Source organism: Coenobita brevimanus, chromosome 60 (genome assembly GCF_032717465.1).
Source record: "Coenobita brevimanus isolate Jiangsu-jjx chromosome 60, ASM3271746v2, whole genome shotgun sequence".
Lineage (NCBI taxonomy): Eukaryota > Metazoa > Arthropoda > Malacostraca > Decapoda > Coenobitidae > Coenobita > Coenobita brevimanus.
In genome coordinates this window covers 42,675,657-42,690,649 of record NC_137013.1, presented here as the reverse complement: position 1 = coordinate 42,690,649, position 14,993 = coordinate 42,675,657, and the positions used below count along the sequence as shown (strand labels likewise).

At 41.1% G+C, this 14,993-nt stretch overlaps 1 protein-coding gene across 1 annotated transcript; it reads left to right on the top strand.

Annotated features, from left to right (window-relative positions):
• Positions 1–930: 930 nt before the first annotated feature.
• LOC145403073 (uncharacterized) lies at positions 931–8,323 on the top strand. Its single transcript, XM_080274908.1, has 14 exons — positions 931–1,108; positions 1,409–1,618; positions 2,214–2,326; positions 2,763–2,945; positions 3,185–3,347; positions 3,646–3,974; positions 4,389–4,604; positions 4,852–4,998; positions 5,514–5,757; positions 6,033–6,136; positions 6,504–6,612; positions 6,900–7,123; positions 7,757–7,924; positions 8,228–8,323. Exons 1-14 carry the CDS (start codon positions 1,063–1,065, stop codon positions 8,321–8,323), a joined length of 2,352 nt encoding a protein of 783 aa, XP_080131034.1. The 5' UTR covers positions 931–1,062.
• The last annotated feature ends 6,670 nt before the right edge of the window (positions 8,324–14,993 follow it).

Below are 14,993 nucleotides of genomic sequence, written 5' to 3'. Positions count from 1 at the left end.
CCTTAACCGACTTGAATACAAGCCTATATCTACCCTTTCCCATTAAGGCATTTTGTAAAGATAAGTACACTCATTTGACGGCACCAGGAATAATACATAGGTTAATAGAGCCAAGGACCATGGATGAAAGGGCTAAAACTTCATAATGACCCAGACAATTTAACGTAATGGCTCTAAAGTAAATTACACTTTCGTCAAGGCTGGTACACAGGAGGGGAAAACTTATTATTTATTCTTGTCATCAATGCCTGGTGGTCTAGTGGGTTACGGCGCTCCAAACTGATGTCGTCTATACGGGTCTACATTCGAAGAAATGGCTGAGATTTATTGCTTACATAATGCCACTCAAGAAAAGTAACTGGTCACTAACGACAAACTGGATGCTAGTTTCATAATTTCTTCAGATACAGAAGTCAAGTAAACAACTCAGGTTTAGGTGACATCAGATGACAAAGAACTCGGGAAAATTTGGAGTCATTTCTATATTTTCCTGATCAAGGAGGCAAAACATACACATACTTCAGCACATCATGATTCCTGCAATGATTCGGTAGGCTATGCGCTCGTACTGAAGTTGCAGTATTTACAAAGTTCCATTGAGTAAAAACAGACTATAGGCATTTCTTTATGGTTTTCTTTCTGATGTAGGGGCTTCAAAGACCACAAGAGAATGGACACTAAGGTTCCTGTCCCTATAAGTCTGGCACATTTTTGTCCCCAAGCCACACCCACCTCTCCACGCCCCTCGATCCCTGCTTACCCTGTACACAAAACATTCTGATGTTCCACATACATCCAAATATTAACACTTCAGCACTACTGTCCACCGCCCACACTAAATACAATGGACTGTTTCTCTCACCATCTGACCAACATCACCTTCATCGCTTTGTTTTAGATTCAAGAGACAAAATCGGCATGTCACGAGTCCTGTCCCTACAACGGTCTGGTACACCCTCGGCCAAAAGCTACGCTCGCCTAGCCACACCTCTGCCTGCCCTACACAACTTCACGATCTGCTATAGACTCAGACTGGCCAGGTTCAGGGAGGAGTCTACTCTTATGTCCTACGCAATTTCTGACAAGAGGGACAATGAGTTCAGAATTGGTGAGTTCCTACCCTACAATGACATACTAAAGTTCTATCATTATTAACTCTGAATGACTGTATTCAGTTTACGAGAGATTTTACGAACCAGGAGTGCCTTAATCACCCACCACTACTGGAGTTTAATATGGTAGTTGAAACTGTTTAGAAACTTGACACACACAATCACTGATGTCCTCTGAGGAGGTGTTTTGACCATAGGTACACCCCTACCATGGCAAGTGATAGCAAGCTGAACGAGTGAAGGCATTTTTTTTTTTTTTCTGCATAACACTCAATCTATACTTTGTTGCCCTTTAGATCACCGTGAGGGAGGATACCGAGTCAGTCTACAGGGACACTGGGCAACATCCACCCTGGCCACACCACTACGGTCCTGGGCCACTTTCTGTTTCGCCTACTCGCTCTCTACATCGGACTGGGCCATCTACTTGGATGGGCGGCAGCGTGCAAAGGGGTCATTCTCTGAGTTCACTGAGCCACTGGAGCCTGGGGGAACTTTCATTATAGGTCCATAGCCTAAACCAGTTCATGAAACATATTCTCTTGCTATCTTAGAAGGCCACCTTGCATCTCTTCCTTACGTGCATGTCCAGACCTTCACTATGAAGGATGTCAGAAACTAGACATCTTCCTTCATTAATCAAGTTATGAAATAGTTTGGAATCTCATTTCACCGGGAATTCTATACATTCAAAAGGATGTCAGAGCCTATAAGGATTTTTATTGGGTAACATATAATAATAAAGTAAATTGGTATTTTGCCTCAATATTTTGAAACTTCAAACCTGTAGAATTACAGACTGCAACAGCACGTTGGAATGGGTACAGTACAACTGCACAAAATAATCTACCTATCACTTCAACTTGGCCTAAAATTACCACTTCATCTTGAATGCTGAGCTGTAACAAAAGCTTAACACAAGAAGCTGGTGGCTAGTTATGAAACAGTCCTATGGAAAGGATGTAGAACCATTCCAATATTTTTTTCTTTTAGTGAGCTAAGTGAAATATGTTGCACAAGGACAAAAGTCTGGGCCAAGTTAAGGTGAAGCAACTATAACTATTGACCATGCACAGTATGTACAACAGTTTTAACTTACAGGACAGGAGCAGGATTCGTTGGGTGGTTTGTTCCAGCGAGATCAAAGCTTTTCTGGCGAGATTACGGACCTCAACATCTGGGGATCGGTGCTTAACCAACACACCCTTGCACAGGTACTCCTCCCTACATAACACTCCCTGTTGCCATCACTGCTCTGCACACAACAAAGATTACCACTTCACTAACAAGAAGAATACAATCATGGTTCCATAAATATATTCAATACACTTTAGAAGGCATTATGAAACAAGACAAACCCTGAGGTATAATCTCCCACATGCAGCCATTTCATCCATCTACTTACCTACAGCTATATGCCCTAATCCCGGAAGGGGTGGCTACAAACTGCCTCCATGTCAAGCTGTCCTCTCTCGAACTCACACCCCCCACACTCATGTTCCTCATTTACCTCTCTAACAATTGATGTTTTTTTTCCCTCCCTGTCTCACTATTGGATGTCAAATATACCAGTTGTGAAATAATTGTTAAAAAAAAACACACACACACTATGCTGACCTTTTCTTTACACATTTAAGCTTTCCTTTGCAGGTGGCACCATGTGGGAGTGGTATGGTGGGTAGTCAGCTGTCATGGGTGGCGTCATCATGGGTGCTGGAGGGCGAGGCGGAGTGGGTGTCAGGGTCATTGCACGAGATATGTCAGCCGTTGACCAAAGCCATTAACATCTTTCCTGACCGCTTCTCTCTCTCCCAAGCAATCGATCTGTGTCAGGTACATCTGCTATTAATATTTTTCTCGACCAATACTTTTTTTTCCTATACCTCTACTCGCTGTCAGGCCTGTCTATTGCAAACATTTTTCAGTTAAGCTGCTTCTCTCTTTCTCACAAACCACCAATTTGTGTCAGGTAAACTGTCCACTGCTAATATATATCCTGACCACTTCTCTCTCTCTCAAAACCACCAATCTATTAGGTATGCCGTATTTAGGAGAATTTTTCATTCCATTAGGTTGTTGGGGGAACTGTCCTAGTGCCATCCAGTGACCAAGAGAACTCCTGGCTGTATGAGCAGACACAGAATGATTCAATCAAGTGCTCAGGTGGTGAGGGAGAGTCCTACCTATGGCTAGGTGCGACAGATACCATTCAAGAGGGCCAGTGGACAAATATAGGTAGTATTCTACTTGCATAATTAGGTCTGTCAAGATATTACGTACAGCTGACTTTTATGTAAAATGGAACCCAGCAAAACCCATTAAAAATTATGCTAATATACCTGGAAATACTCCAACATGTCTCCCACTTTCTGTGATTAACCCTGAAACTACACTAGAAAACCTTGAGATAAAGAAAGCTTAAAGAAACACAAAGAAAAGTCTACACAAAGAGAACAAGGTCTTTTTTATGTAATTTTTAAGAGATAATATTTCTGCAAAACGGACCAACTTACAATGGAAATTACCTGTGCAGCAACAGGGAGGCCCGTGTCCTGGCTGGGGCCATGGCGAGGTGACAGACCAAATGGTGGAACGGAAGAAAACTGCCTGGTGATGCTGACAGGGCAAAACTCTGGTCGGTGGTCCGATATTGCCTGCCTGGACTCCTACTCCTTCTGTGTATCCTGTCAGTCCTCCCAGCCGGCCACCATCTACCTGAAGGGCCCAGCTGTGTGTCAGTACACGCCCTTCGACCACAAATACCTGCTGGGGGAGCGAAGGGACGGAAGGCCGTCATTGCAGGGGTTCTTCCACTCGGACATTTATTGGCACAGTGGCACCTGGCGTATTCAGTCACTCAAGGTACTCTAACGACACACGAAATGCGTCAGCTTAACTACTTCATTACAACAATGTATTACTATATTCTTCTTAATAAAGATATCATTTCGTAATCAAGGTACGGTACTAAGGTTTCCGTCAAGCCTTCTAGTATGATGACTTTATCTAATGTGATGAGTGTATGGAAGTGTGGCCTATTCGGATTGGGCAAGTTTGTGCTGTCTGGACATTGCTATTCCTCACCTTGCCCTTGGGTGGGAAAGAAGGTCCAGATGATGATCATGAAACAGACCTCCCGCACTGAAGGAGTTAACGGTTCCCGACGGCTTAACACTCAAGTTGCCTTCTGTTTCTTGCAGCTGACGTGTATTAAAATCAAACTTGGAGTAGTATGTCTATAGTGACATGGAGAGTTTCATACCATCCTCTTGACAGGTGAACGCATCAGCCTGGCATCGACCTGTGAAGGAGGGGCTCTACCCATTTGGCCGCCACCCGTGGATCATTGAGGGGGACCTATGTGGTATGACCCAGGGTATGGTGGTCAACCTTACCCTGTCTGTCTGTGGGCAGGGGCAGTTTACGTGTGCTGACGGCAAATGCGTCAACCTCAACCAGCGCTGTGACCTCCGCATTGACTGTGCCGATCAGGTGTTGTATTTACTATATATCTATATCTATATCTATCTATCTATATATATATATATCCTACGCTTAAACTGTAGAAGAAGACTACTACTTTTATCTTCAATCATCAACACCAGTAATGACTGAAGACAATCATCATGACAGTGACAGTGATGACTGTGATTATGATAATTATAATGACCAAGACCACCAAGATGGCAACAGCAATTCGGCAAGGATGATGATGATAATGATGATGAAACTTCTCCAGAGTGATGAGGTCCAGTGTTCCCTGGTGGACATCCCCTCCGGCTACAGCACAGTCATCCCTCCTCCTCCTACCAACACCTCTAGTCCACTCCCCATCCACTTCATTATCAGCGTCATCGCCTTCCCGACCATCGCCACACAATATCAGGTGTCTTATCTAGACTCTCCTAAGTTTGAATTCCGTTTGTCTATCATCCAATCCTTTACTGTCCCAACAGTCATAGGTGCCCATTGTTATGCTAGTTAATCCAGACATTTAAGGCTGGAATGACCAGTTGCATGTTAACGAGTGTTAATATATAAGCAAAAAAATGCCCAACCTCCCCTTGGATGTAACCCCACATGGACCAAATCCAGCTGGAGTGCCTTAACCTACTAAGCCACCAGGCATCCACTTAATTACCATTAGGACACCAGGCTTCCATTTAATGGTTTAGCATATGTTAGGGAATGTGGACCAAAATGTCACAATTTTCATCACACAACCAGAAATGTAATGAGCAAAATGTGCAGATCAACTTTACATATAAAAATGACATGATAATCAGCTTTACAGGTAACAGTGAAGCTTTACAAGGCAAACATTTTGTAATTTACCTGGACTTGTTTGGAAAGAAAATATATATATATATATCAAGGACTTACTTCACTGTACTTCCTCAGACCTTCACTGCAACACTGTCGCTGAGTCTTCGCTGGCAGGACACTCGGCTCAACTTCCTGAACCTGAAGGACGACCGAACACTCAACCTCCTTTCCCCAGATGACGTATTCAACATCTGGACACCACGGGTTTTCTTCACCAATGCGGAGGGAAATCTGTTCACCAATTTGAAGCAGGGGGCAAGGGTTGAGTGTGTGCGTGGGGGGCCTTCTATCCCAGGTGCCCCATATCTGCCGGAGGAAGGTAAGAAAGGAGAAAAATTAAAGAATTCATCCATAAACTATAAGCTATATTATCACTGATGAGACATTTTCCAGTCTTAGGCCACATCCACACCAGTGCTTACTGATATGGGCAGGTTTGCATCACTATAACTCACAGAAGTTGCCACCTGCTTCCACATGCATGCAATAGGGCCATTTGTACTGGCTACAGTGATACAATACTCCCACCCATAACTGAAAACATTTGGTGTGGACATAGCCTTACTCACCTCCTGCCTTCTGCCTGTCCCACAGTCAATGTCTTCCCTGGCAATGAGAGCAGCCTGGAGATGAGTCAGCTCTACAGTGCCACTTACAGCTGCGACTTTTACCTTGCCATGTTTCCCTTTGACTCTCAGGTAATGAGGCATGATGGGCCTAAAGGGATGTGAATAATGGTTAAGAGTACGATACTGATGTTGATGACCATAACGATAATGGTGATGGTGAAGATGATGATGTTAATAAAAACAAAGACAACTATGATGACACTTACAATGGCGATAAGAACAATGACGATGATGAGCTCTCAATGACTTTATAACAACCTTGAAGTCTGCTGGAGTAAGCATTTCTAAAATAATTTATAAAATGTGATGTCTTCTTTTCCAAGCTTATTCAGTAACAGAAGTTTGCCTAACCTAATTTAACCTGGCCTAAGTATTCCTTATATCATCTCAAGTGTTATCTGATCCAGACGTACTTAATACTTGCCTTGCTGTGCAGGTGTGTCAGCTGCGCTTCACACTAGTGTCTGCAGCAGCGTCATACATGGTGCTGGTACCTGAGGAGGCCGTATACACAGGACCAACCTTCCTTATTGAGTATCAGATTGGTGAGCATTAGAGTCTGTTTTCACCTGACTAAGACCTCTAACCCCTTTAAGCATAACTGCTGGCCAAGTATACTCAGACTGGAGGATCTGTTTCACTAGTAACCATGGTGACTCATTCCTACCTTACAACTAAGGCTCATCAAATTCCAGCAACCACAATTTAATATTCAAGTTACTGTAAGACAGTTTGCATCAATAATATACAAAAAGATGTTTAGGTGTGATATGGCTTTGGAGGTTAAATGCCTCCAAAGCCATTCAGAATAGGACCCCATACTTTTTTCCAGGCACAATAAGGATGGCAGTGGAGGAAGGCAACGAATTCTCAACTCTAGAGGTGTATGTTAAGTTTTCTCGTCGCTACACCTTCTACATTGTCACCCTCTACATTCCCACTGTCCTCCTCATTCTCATTGCCTATGCCACCTTCTTCTTCAACCCTGATGACTTCAACTCCCGTGTGGTGGTGGCTGTGACGTCACTTCTTGTCCTCACTTCACTGCTAACACAGGTATGATAAAGAAAAGCACTGACTACTAATCCCACACTATCCCCTTCAAGGTGCAGGGGATCCAAGACTAGCCTATCACACTGAAGCACATTATAAATTGTAAGAGACAAACATATTCCCACAGAGGGATATTTAGTGACAGAAAAATCTCCAGGGACCTCTTGAATTTGGGGTACTACACATAAGGCAGTCATCTAATACTGTAATAATAACAAAAATAAATAATAATAATAATAATAATAACATCCTACAGATGAAATGTCCACATACCTAAACTAGTGGTGCAGACCACTGAGTGGCCAAAGTAACACTGACCACCTCAGAACAAAGTCTGGACACCCCAGTGGCCATCCCAAATTTCAAGAGAATATCCTCAGACCCCTCAAAAGAGTTCTCATTGGGCCACCCCAAAATCAGACTTAGCCACTCTTTGGGAGCTCCATTTATATTACCAGCTATGGCTCAGAGCTTGGTCCACCCTTGTACCCAACTACTGTACTTTACTAACTTTGATGCACAGAGGTGTAAAATACAATGCTATAGAAAAATACTCCCTCATCGTACAGCTACTACTGTTACCACCATTGAACTACTACCATTGCTACTATAACCTACAACCAAATATTCCACCAGACCTCCAGCTCACTGCCCAAGACCTCATACTTCAAACTGATTGATGTTTGGCTGTTCGTCTCCATCGTGGTAATTTTCCTCGTCATCCTCCTGCAGACTCTTGTAAACTTCACTGTCCAGTCTCCGTCAGGCTCTTACTTACGCCATTCATGGTTCACATCTTTGTTGGTAAGTGAAAATGAACTTGCCTTTATTTTCTTACACACACTCTCTCTCTCCCTCTCAGTTCCTCTTTTTACCTTCAAGTCTCTCTCCCAACAGGCCAAACGCAAACCGAACCCCAGCAAAACCTCAGTGAGACCCCTCCACCCTAGAGATGATATGGAGGAGGGAGTGGCTATTCTTCCACGCCTCCCTCCACCTTGCAGGACGGAGGAGGATGAGGAGGGGAAAAGGAGGAGGAGAAGGAGGCAAGGAGGAGGGGGTGAGAAGGAGGAAGTCTGGGGAGGAGGAGGAATGCTAAGGGGACAGGAAGTTAATATGGCACTGATGGTGAAGAGTCGGGTTATTATTCCAGTTATCTACTTGATCTTCAATCTCATCTACTGGACTGTGGCTTTGAGGTAAGGCAAGTGGAGATGGAAAAGCAGATGGATAGCTACAACCTCAACTCTTATTCAGTGTATCACCCACCTTTCAGTCCACCAATATCCTTTGCAATAATTGTAGTCACAACCACAGCTCTATAACAATATCTAACTCACCTTCCTCACACACCAACAGACAAAGCTACAACCAGTGAGGCAAGGGCAGAGGGGTGACCACTCAAGGATGGGGCTCTGTATTGAAGAACAGCTCTGGGATTGTTTATGCTCCTTGATGACTCGCTAAAGGTGGATCTCACAGCTGGAGAACTAAGGAAAAGGGGGAGGAAGGAAGATGATAGTAAGCAGTTGAAAATGAGAAGGAGAAAATGAAAAAGGAAAAGAGGAGGAGGAGGAGAATGGAAAAGGAATGAATTAGAGGCACAGAATGAAAGGAAAGGATGGGGATCAGGAATGAGAAAATGATGAAAGTCCTGGAGAAGAAGGAAGAATACTGTAGGGCAGAAGTACAGGATGCCAAGAAGGGAGGAGGAGGAGGGAAGAATAGAGAAGAGATTAGGTAGGGAAGAAGAGGCTGGGGAAGAGAGAAAGAAAAAATTAAAAAAGCTGAAGAGGCAATGTTGAAGGTCAAGTGGAAGGAAAATTTAAAGTAAGAAGGAAAGGAAGAGGATGTGAAAGAGGATGATGGATGTTATAGTACATTTACTGTTGTTTGCTGTTTGATAATTAACTCCTTCAGTCAGATCACATTTTTCTTTCTATCCCTGCTGTCTCCAGACAGTTTTATTCAGCCTGAGAAAATTTTTGACCTGGAAGGGTTAGGTATAGTCTTCATTAACCTCTTCAGTAATGGAGTGTGCTCTTTTAAGGCGAACAGAATTTTCTTTTAGCAGCAAAATTAAAATGGAAAATACTTCTTTTTGCTGAAGATGTTAAGGTGAACAGAATTTTCTTTTAGCAGCAAAATTAAAATGAAAAATACATCTTTTTGCTGAAGGTGTTAATAATTGTATACTGATTAATACTCAGTACTAAGTGTGGTTAACTGTACTATATTTGTGTGTGTATGGCACTGATGAACCACTATAATATGTTCACTTTAATTTGGCCTAAAACTACCATCTCTCCATCCTGAATGCTGAACCAGAGATGACAGTTAGGGAGTATGGCACTAGTCACAAAGCAGTGCTATGATTTGAAAAGGAAGGAGAGCCAAAGTATTGGCTTATTGGGCCATTAGGCTACTGGAAATTAGCTGCAAAAGGACAAGGATCTCTGTTAAGTGGACATCATGAAACTAAAATTTCAGTGCATATCATAATGTACAATAAAAATGTCACTATTCTATCTATCTGTCTACTTACCTATAGCCAGACACCATAATCCCATAAAGGGTGGCCATTTGAGTTGTTTGTTTTGCAGGGAGGGTCATGAACCCTCTGCCAATCCACTTGTTGACATGTAGGGGACACATACATGTTGGTTATATGGTTACCACCCAGCACTGTAAATGGTTTCTTGGTCTACAGGATACCCAGGAAACCATTTTGCTTTTCCACTCAATGTAAAGCCACCTGAAAAGGAAAGAAGAGCAATAAAAAATGACACAAAAAATGGGAGAAATAAGAAGAGAGGACGACACACAGAAAATGTGATAAAGGTTAAGGAAGAAGTAGTAGCATTACATTAAGTGAGTGGATGATGGTCGCCACCACCTACCACAAATCAGTCCAATAAAAATGAGACTATGCTTCCTTCAAAATTGTTTAACCCCATGTTTGTGTACAGCATTCTGGAAATGACGATTGGTAGACTTTGTCGTACATTCTGGAAGAGCCGCATAAAATACTGTATTGTGAACTTTTTGGTCATTTTCCGTGCCTACTGCAAGCTTATGCTTGGTGAGTCAGTCTCAAATCATCAGAGTGGAGTGTAAACTTTGTCTGACTAAAATGCTGTCATGTTTGGTTAGGTTTAAGAGGGTCAAAACACATGATGAAAACACAATTTTCTTTAACCGGTTTTCCTGTACCATGGACATGGGAAATGTTTAGGGCTGCCGCAGCCTAGCGGTTAATAGTGGCAGACATTTAATTTTATTCTTGCTCTCATCATCATCAAACTCAACATCATTATCATCTTCAACACTATATTCAACATAAGCATCACCATTGTCATCATCATCACCATCATCATCCCAACCCTATTTCCTACCTACTAGACAATGTGAGGTGGGATCAGAAACAAAGCCAGTCCTTCTATCAACATCCATTATATTACGGTTGCAACACAGTTACTATATATACAGTATTATTATCACATACAACACTCAGCTTAACGTGGACAAAAATATCAACCTCTAGCACTCAAAACAGGGACACAGGAATGGTTGGCAAATATTTAAAGTAATTCCAGTAACTGCTGGTAAATGGTAGTAAATCACTAAATATTGATAGACAGACTATTAACTGCTGGTCATAACTATCTTTAGCAGATGGTTAAACTATGATTAGGCCTTACTACTGATAGCAGATGGTTAGAATATTATCAACCCAAGTCTATCTTTTATTATTTTTTATTTTTTTATTCCTATTCACAATTTCATAAGTCTTTTTATTGTAGCTGTTGTTGATGTTGTGACCCAAGGCTTATCTGAAATGTGAACCCATTGAACTACAGGCTTAGATGCCCATCTAAACTCCACCATCCTCCTTTTGGGGGATACGGAAGTAGCTGAGAGACATTTGTATGACCAGACAGGGGCTACCCTGTTATATTAGTGGCACCACATGAAGGCATCCCTCTCCAGCACCAGGTTGGATACTGCCTTCATTAACCCCTCAACTACGAGAATGCTCCCCTAAACTGAATAAAATCATCTGGAGGCAGCATTGATTAAATTTAAAAAAAGATCTTGGGCTGAAGGAGTTAAAAGTTGGCAAATGGTTAGACTAGTAAATGCTGATAAATGGTCAGACTATTAAATGTTGGCAAATGGTTAATTATTAAATGCTGGCAAATGATCAAATTATTAAATATGGGCAAATGGTTAATATTTAATGTTGGTATATGCTTACTATTAAATGATGGCAAGTGGTCAGACATTATTAAATATTGGCAAATAGTTAGACTATTAAGTGTTGGCAAACAGTCAGACTACGATGTGTTCGCAAGCAGTCAGTCAATTAAATGCTGGCAAACGATCAGACTATTAAATGTTGGTAAATGGTCATATTAATAATTACCGTATTGTTAAATGGTCACACTAACAATTACTGTATTGGCAGATGATCATACTACTGTACTGTAATAATGAACGTTATTGGCAGATGCTCATACTAATAATTACAAGTACAGCAGATGCTCAAACTAACCCCCAAAGACTAAACACTGCTATAATACTGAAGCAGCAGAGCACAACAATATGGATACACACAACTTAAGAACTTATATCACAAGAAACTGCACAAAGCATTTTTCTGAATCCATAATGCTTTGTTGAAGTCTACCCAAGTTGGCTGACTGGATTAAAAGTTCCAACACTATATATTATGAGTTTTGACAGAGACTCTCATGGCTGATGGCAAAGATGGGGACAAAATTTTGCCTAATATTTCACCCCTGTTTACTTTTCACATTCCTCTGCTAGCTGATATTTGTAAACTGAGAAAGACCTGGTATGTTTCTCTGCCCTAATAATTCACAACTTCTGCATATTATTTTCCTTTATTGGTTAATATTCTTATGCTGAGAGAGGCCTGGTATGTTTCTCTACCTTAATATTTCACTTCTTCTACTTCTCACATTCCTCTAATCATTAATATTTCAAAGCTGAAACAGGCTTCGTATCTTTCTCGGTCCATGGATGATTCCCATTAACATAATCTGTAAAGGCGAATAGGATGGACATGCGATGAGTGTGAAGTATTGTACTGTTGATGTAGGGAACGACAGGCCAACTTTGTCCCTCCCTGCACTGTGAATGTCACCTGACATGTGAGAGTCTCATGCTACAACATAAACCCTTTATTTCCTAACTGCATCTCCAGACTCTCAAACAGATATTTGTCATTTAACCCAGGAATGTCTAATTTAACCAATAATAATAATGAGACACCTTAACACTCCAGCTTTCATGTCAGAGTTTTCCTTCAACATACTTTCAAATGGTACCATTATACTGAGAAAAAGAAAATGGACTATCATTTTGGATATTTAAGCACTGACTGTACAGCTCTTACTAGGACTATGTAAGCTCTTTCAGGACATGGTTACATACATCATGACCATATTGTACACTGATGACGACACAAAAGCAGTAGAAAAATTATAGGTTACTGTACAAGCTAATAATAATGCCACATAGAATTATATTGCCATCAGCTTAGGAGGCTCCCTAGCACCACCTCCTTATTAATTCTGTATAATTATAGTATGCTAACTTTCCCACAGTTGGGACAACTCTAGTATGGAACTCTCCTAGCTAACTTGAGAAACTTTCATTATGCTGAGTTAGCCATAGGAGCCTGAGTGTTAATTTTGTCTTGATGTCATATACCATATTTAAACTGTATATGTAAACTATACAAGAAATTATTTTGTGTTCACAGGGTTAAAGAAATTATCTGCTGCTGAAAGGGCATGAGTTCCATCCCAGATAAGTCATGGAACATGATATGAATTTCACTCAGACTTCACTGGTCTCACAAGACATGTTAACAAGTCATAAAAACATCCCCACTAACACCATCACACCAGTCCTGAATAACACAGCCCTGGCATTTTTAAAAAATATACAATGGGTATTTTTACCTAAGTGATGACATGTCACAGTGTGTGACACAAAAAAGCTGGGTCTCAGGGAGCTATCAAATCTATATCCAGAGTTGAAACCATTAAGAGAGTAATAATGTTAATTAAAATTGCAACACACAAATGACGTTAAATCAGCTTAAAAGTCAAAATGCCTGAGGGGCTTAAGATGTGGTTTACAGTACTGCATTTATTTATTTATCATCTGATCCTTTAATGTTCCACCAAACTCCCCAGGGCATGGGGTGGTCCTACTTAGCCCCAGGTTATTTATGGTGATGGACCAGCTGCTCATCCGTTTGTGAACAATTTACCACACCATCCTTTGGATTCATAGCCTCATTGGCTACATTCACTTGGAATACTTGAGCCCACTGGACCACCATATCAGAAACAGGCACTAAATATCCTTCTAAGCTGATAACATATGACCCACAGTTTGGCATCCATATACTATCTCTTCTGGACACATATCACAGCAAGGAAACTGAAGACAGGACAGCCAGCCAAGAAAATACTGATTCCCTAGGCAGTCACTTACTTGGCTTACAAGGTGAGTAATATACAGCATACTCTGGTCCATATTCTACATGGCATACAAGACTTTGTAGCAACTTTCCCTTAGCAATTTATTTTGCACATTATACCTTAACATTCCCAATTATGCCATGTCAGATGGATAGTGCAAAACAAATCCCTCAGGAAGATGTGACAGGAAACCTCTGAAACCACTCAGATTACTATCCTGTACCATATGGGAGAATGTTCCTGGTAGACATCGCTTCTGTACAGAACTAATGTACTTATCATAGTAACAGTAAAATTGTATGTCAATCTCATATTCCCCATTTTAAGGTGCAAGGGACCCAATACTAGGCTATCAAAATTAAGTACTGTTCACTGAATGGTAGATGACAAGCCTACTCTTGGTGGCACTATACACATTTATCTAACTCAAACATAGCTATTAATATGGGCTATAATTTGATGATTTCTGAAGTTGTGCATGAATAAAACATATCTATTTATCTATCTATAGCTAGACGCCATGATCCCATAAGGGGTGGCCATTTGACTCTTAAGTTATTTGTTTTACGGGGAGGGGCAATAACCCTCCACCAACCCACTTGCTGACATGTAGGGAGGACACATGGTTTGGTTATATGGTTACCATCCAGCACTGTAAATGGTTTCTTGGCTTACAGGAAACCATTTGGCTTGTCACTCAATGTAAAGCCACCTGTCATGGAAAGAAAAGCAATAAGATGTGACAGGAAAGATGCAGGTAATAAATGGAATACTACAGTACAGGCCATCTGCATCATACATCTGGGGTGATTCAAAATATCACAACATTTCCCATACAACTGCAACTGTGCACTAGGAGAAACTGGTAAATTAACTTTACAGGTGACAATGGAAGTTACCTGATGTTACTTTTAAACAGCAAGTCAAAAGTTAATGAAAGAGAAACACCCCATTTAGTTACACTGCCACTTACAAAGCTGATTTTCCATTTTCCTGGTACAGTACGCTAATTTATATGACCAACATATAGAAAAAGTTGTGATTCACTAGAATACTTCCCTGACTTATAACTAAGACTGGCTTTACTACTAAACAGTCCTTAGCTACAGGCTACAGTTCTACCTCCTTAATAAAGCTCCATATTCTACTTTTACTTCTGTGATATTACTCTACATTCTACTTTTTCTACTGTCTTAAAGTTATGTTCTATTTTTTCTACAGCAATAAAGCTTTATGCTCTACTTTCTCTACTCCACTAAAGCTTTATGTTCTACCTTATCTACTGTAATAAAGCTTTGGCTACAACCCACTTGTGCAGGAGTCACTGACAGGCTGTATACACACTGATGCAT